We start from the raw sequence: 5,973 nt of genomic DNA on the forward strand, positions 1-5,973 counted from the left end.
AGAATGCCCATATAAGAAAAGGCAACACATAGAAACAACAAGTCGCAATCAACAATATCCAAATGTCCAGTTAAAACATAATAATTTTCAAAATACGAATTCATATATAATGTTTGGTTGGGAGATCATTAGCATCGATATACCACTGTCTTTGTTAGCATGGAGTCCGATCACGCCCGATCGGCTAGGCCCTCTCTCCAAGAACAATGTGGTTTGACATGTGATGCGAAATAAAGTTGTTACTAAGAGTAATACCACCATATGCGCAATATGGCGTCTGATCTCCACCCAATCAGCTAGGGCGCCTTGCCACATATGCCGTGTGGGTTGACTTTTCCAATCCACAATTGTTACCAGTTTCATACCAAATAAGGGGAATAATATCACAATTTCTCCAATATTTTAATTTCATTCCAAATAAAGGGAAAAACCATAATCAACCCCTACACCGACACGTGTAGTTTCAGGTGTGGGCCTTATGACCCACCCTTCCTCGGTTTTGCTAATGATGCTCCCAAAAATATTTTTGATTTGATTTGCACATAGAGGTAACATAAATCCAATTGTACTCACCTCAACATCTTTCACATTGTATAAATTCTCATTAGTATTTCCAGTCATTCACAACGAAAATATTTCCTTGGCTCATTTGGTCATTCACAAGATTCTTTATTCCTAGACCGATGGCCGTATTTGATATTTCACATTTTTACCTCTTTCAATTTCAAAGATCACCATCAAATATCAACATATAGAATATTTCAGAAATCATATACTTCAAATCCATTGGTAATGGGAACTTTAAACACAAATGGTTTCTTCCCAAAGAATAGGTCATACCAACCTGCATAGAAACATATATCAAAATCATAAACAATCAATACACCATTTATTCTTGCAATACTCTTCCCCAGAAATAACAATGTACAATTTCAACACACGAGTATGTAAGAACTCGAATCACACTAGATATCTTTATAAAGCAAAGCGTTAGTTAAAGCAGCCACTTATGGGCATGAATTGAGTACAAATGCTTTTAGGAAATTTTATTTTCGAAGTCATTTTTAAACAATTAAGTTGAGGCTCATTTCATATTCTTTATCGCATCATCTCAAATCATTTGCACTACTAGCCAAAATCATAACTTAAATTCTTGGCATGTTGGTCACACTCTATATCCCCAATTCACTTATTTCACTTCCAACCTTCTTTATAGATTATCAACAATAAGACATTTTCAAATCAAGACTTTAGGTACATGAGCAATTAAGAGTCTTAAGCATATTGAGTTTTTCTCACACAATTTGGCATACTAGCTTTCATTTGAAACACAACTCAATGCCATAATATTTTAATACACATATCATTCTTGAACACATTCCCGAAGGATAACATAATGTGATAGGAACATTCGGAATAAGTTTTGATTACACAATTCTCATCACTTTGCTTATTTGGGACAATCAAATTTATTAGGAACAACTCAGAATATAGGATAAGTAACTTGAGACAACCATACTTGGAACTTACGGGAACATCATGGAATTCAATTCTAAGAGAGAAGGTTTAGCCAATATACCTCGCTTTAAGCTTTCCTTAAATTACTACAACGTTCCGAAAATTCTAGCAATCCCAATCTATTTTGATACATAACAAAATTGAACACAAATTAGGAAGGTATTCATGGTTTCAGCTCATTTGAGCATTTTATCAAACATTAGGTGTGCAAATTTGACTACAAGGTTCTTCTACAAGATTTCCTTCATTACACAACCCAATCATTACTTATTTGAGCTCAACAATCTTCCCACAAACCTTATTAGTACAAGCATGTATAAATAATACTCTTACACCCAAGAATCATACTCCCAATCACCCATCTTTTACCCCAAACTCGAAATTGAAAACTAGGGTATGGAACCTTACCTCTTAGATGAAGAACTTGTGGGATTTCCTTGTTAATCTTCCATGATTTGAGCAAAAATTGATGAATAAATAGGCTAGGGTTTCCTCTCTCTCTCTCTCTCTCTCTCTAAAATACTCTCACTTCTATCTAAAACATCATATTTTAGCTCAAAATTGGTCCATTGCATGTATTTAACGAAGTAGGGTCGGGTTATAAAAACCCAAAAATGAAGCTCTAGAACAGGATATGCGATCACATAATTGATATGCGGTGCGCATATCGGCCGCACAATTGGTGCCCAAAACTGGGGGAAAATCTGCCTGGGTTTGTGGTCACTATGCAGCCCAAAGACCTGTTCTGCGGTCGCATAATGAACCACAAAATAGTTTTGTGGTCGCATAGTCGACCACAGAATGGAATCCAAAACTGCCCCTTTCCTTCCTCACTCTGCGGCCATTATGTGGTCCGCAGAGTGATTCTGCGGTCACATAATGGACCGCAGAAACGCATTTCTCTGCCAAATATTTTCCTTTACCCCTCAGTGTATTGTTTAATCCAAATTCATTTGCAAAATTTTACGGGGCTTTACACTTAAGTACTTTGAAATTTTTGGGGGTGTTACACCGAGCTACCCTTGAAGTCAAGGACACAAGCGCACAATATATCCTCGAGTGTCTGAATAGTCTGCTCTGCTTGCCCGTCGGTTTGTGTATGGAAGGTTGTACTAAGATTCACCTGAGTACCCAAACCTTGCTAAAATGTCTTCAAAAAATTAGTTGTGAACTGTGCCCCTCGATATGAGATAATAGAAATTGGAGTGCCATGCAACCTGACTACTTCCTTGATATACAACTGAACATACTGTTCTACTATGTCGGTAGCCTTAACAGGTAAAAAGTGAGCTGATTTCATGAGTCGATTCACAATCACCCAAATCGAGTCGAACTTGAGAGGCGTGCGAGGTAATCCCCCCACAAAGTCCATATTGATCATCTCCCATTTCCACATCGAAATTTCTATGTTTTGTACCAACCCACCGGTCCTCTGATGTTCGGCCTTTACTTGTTGACAATTTGGGCACCTTGCCACAAAGTGCGCTACGTTCCTCTTCATATCATTCGACCAGTAGACTTCTGTAAGATCATGATACATCTTTTTAGAGCCTGGGTGCACAGAATACCTAGAAGTGTGATCCTCGGTCATGATTCTTTCCTGGAGACCATCCACATTTGGAACACATAATCGCCCTTGGTACCTTAGTGTACCATCACCCACGCCGAGAGCAAAAGCCGTGGTCTTATGTTTATGAATCCGTTCCTTCAATTGTACTAATAATGGATCGTTGTATTGCTTCTCTTTGACCACCACAACCGATGAACCTCCTTGGCTAACGGCCTTTGATATACCTCCAAGTGAGCAAAACTACCCATAGATTTTTGGTTAAGAGCATCCGCCACAACATTAGCCTTCCCTGTATAGCATATCGATGTCGTGGTCCTTGAGTAACTCAAGCCATCTTCTCTACCTCAGATCCAATTCCTTCTGTTAGAAAATATATTGAAGACGCTTATGGTCTGTGAATATATCTACATGGACCCCATACAAATAATGACGCCAAATCTTCAATGCAAAAACTACCACCGCGAGCTCTAAGTCATGTGTTGGATAATTCTTCTCATGATTCTTGAGTTGCCTACAAGCATAAGCGATCACCTTGCCATGTTTCATCAATACACACCCAAGTCCGATCCTTGAGGCATCACAATATACCACAAATCCATCTGTATCGTCTAGTCAGTCAGTACCAGTGCAGTAGTCAATCTTGATTTCAACTCTTGGAAGCTCTTTTTACAAGTATCTGACCATTGGAACTTAACCGCCTTCTACGTCAATTTAGTCAACGGAGAGGTAAGAGTAGAGAACCCCTCCACAAACTTCCTGTAATACCTAGCTAAACCCAAGAAACTACGAATATCTGTTTGCGTTGTAGGTGTAGGCCAATTCTTCACATCTGCAATCTTCTGAGGATCCACCTTAATTCTTTTTCTGGAGACAACATGACCCAAGAATGTGACAGATTCAAGACAAAATTTGCATTTTGAAAACTTTGCATACAACTTGTGTTGATACAGAGTCTGCAGAATTGCCCTGAGATGATCGGTATGATCCTCTCGACTTCGTGAATATACAAGGATATCGCCAATGAACACTATCACGAATGAGTCAAGAAAAGGCATGAAGACTCGAATCATAAGATCCATGAAGGCTGTCGGGGCAGTTGTTAGCCCAAAGGACATTACCAGAAATTCAAAGTGCCCATACAAGGTCCTGAAAGCTATTTTCGGAATATCCTACTCCCTAATCTTCAATTGGTGATACCCGGATCTTAAATCAATCTTGGAAAAGTACTTAGCACCCTATAATTGGTCAAACAAGTCATATATCCTTGGCAATGGGTACTTATTCTTGATCGTAACCTTGTTGGGCTGCCGATAGTCAATACACATTCTCAGTGACCCATCCTTCTTCCTTACAAAGAGGATTGTTATCCCCCAATGTGACATACTCGGCCGGATGAAGCCCTTCTCTAACAAATCCTTCAATTGTTCCTTTAGCTCTTTCAATTCTGCCGTTGCCATTCTGTAGAGTAGAATGGATATAGGTTGCATTCCTGGCATCAAATCAATCCCAAGAACAATCTCCCTGTCTGGTGGGATCCCAGGGAGCTCATCCGGAAAGACCTCCGGGAATTCATTCACAACTACTGCAGACTCAAGTGAAGGTGCTTCAGTAACGGTGTCTGTAACCCAGACCAAATGGTAAGTACACCCCTTGTTGATCATCTTCGTGGACTTAAGGTAAGAAATAAACCTACCCTTTGGCACCACATCATCCCCGTTCTATTAAATAATTGGCTCATTTGGAAATTCAAACCTAACGGTTCTGGTTCGACAATCAAGTTTAGCAAAACATGAATAAAGCCAGTCCATCCCTATTATTACATCAAAATTAACCTTCCCCAATTCAATAAGATCGACCATGGTTTTTCGACAACGCACCATGACAACACAATCCCTATAAACCCGCACGGCCATAATAGACTCACCATTCGAAGTAGATACAGAGAACGACTCATAAAGTTTCGGTTCTATCCCAAATTTCATAGCAACATATGGAGTGACATAGGACAAAGTGGAACCGGGATCAATAAAGGCATATACATCATGATATTGGATAGTCAATATACCTATGACAACATCTTGAGAAGCCTCTGAACTATGGCGATCCTTCATAGCATAGAAACGGTTGGGTCCTCCCAAACTCTGTGCACCACCCCTAGCTGCACCACGCCCTGCAGGTGTTGGAGTGTCTCGAGCTGGAGGAGGTGTTGCGGATGTAGTAGATGCAGAACTGACTGGTTGTGCTGTACCCCTACCTATACCCTAGTGGGATGAATGACAATCCCTTTGAATGTGGCCCCCCAACCCGCACCCGTAGAATATGGGTAGGTCCATGTAGCAGACCCCTAAGTGCATCTTCCCATACCTAGGGCATGGGGGCCTCCTCTGCTGCCGGAATCTCCCACCAGGCCGACCATGCTGGTAAGATCCCCTGTTGCCCTGACCGGGCCTAAAATGGCTCCACTGCTGCTGACAGGGCCCTGATGGCTGTGCACTGACTGAAGACTGAGCAAAGGACTGGGATGGTACTGATGACCCTCCCCTGAATGTTGTTCTACCACCACCACCACCAAAAGAACCACCAAAGTTTCCCACGGACCGGTCCTTGCTGCTACCCTCTCGCTCTATTCTATTCTTCAATTTACGGTTCTCTGTGGCTTGAGTAAATGCCACCATCTTCCCATAGTTTATATCAGAATTCAAGGCAGCTGTAGAAGCCTCATTAATAACCAAGGGGCTAAGGCCCAACACAAACCGGTGCACTCTAGCCTCCATAGTGGGCAACATGTAAATAGCATACTTGGACAGGCGCGCGAATCTCATATGGTACTCCCACACACTCAAGCTACCTTGCCTCAAGCTCTCAAACTCAGCGGCACGGGCTGC

The 5,973-nt window shown here is 41.2% G+C and overlaps 1 protein-coding gene across 1 annotated transcript; it reads right to left on the bottom strand.

Moving 5' to 3' along the window:
- Positions 1 to 4,809: 4,809 nt before the first annotated feature.
- On the bottom strand, positions 4,810 to 5,763 carry LOC138901498 (uncharacterized). The gene is made up of 2 exons (XM_070189269.1): positions 5,453 to 5,763; positions 4,810 to 5,338 (listed from the first exon to the last, which is right to left on the bottom strand). The coding sequence occupies exons 1-2, from the start codon at positions 5,761 to 5,763 to the stop codon at positions 4,810 to 4,812; spliced, it is 840 nt and encodes a 279-aa protein (XP_070045370.1).
- Positions 5,764 to 5,973: the final 210 nt, after the last annotated feature.

Source organism: Nicotiana tomentosiformis, chromosome 11 (assembly GCF_000390325.3).
Source record: "Nicotiana tomentosiformis chromosome 11, ASM39032v3, whole genome shotgun sequence".
NCBI lineage: Eukaryota > Viridiplantae > Streptophyta > Magnoliopsida > Solanales > Solanaceae > Nicotiana > Nicotiana tomentosiformis.

Coding starts and splice junctions, on each gene's coding strand:
- LOC138901498 (XM_070189269.1), bottom strand. CDS start 5,763: ATGGTGGCATTTACTCAAGCCACAGAGAACCGTAAATTGAAGAATAGA. Junction 5,339..5,452: donor AGGAGGCCCCCATGCCCTAG/GTATGGGAAGAT, acceptor GGGTATAGGTAG/GGGTACAGCACAACCAGTCA.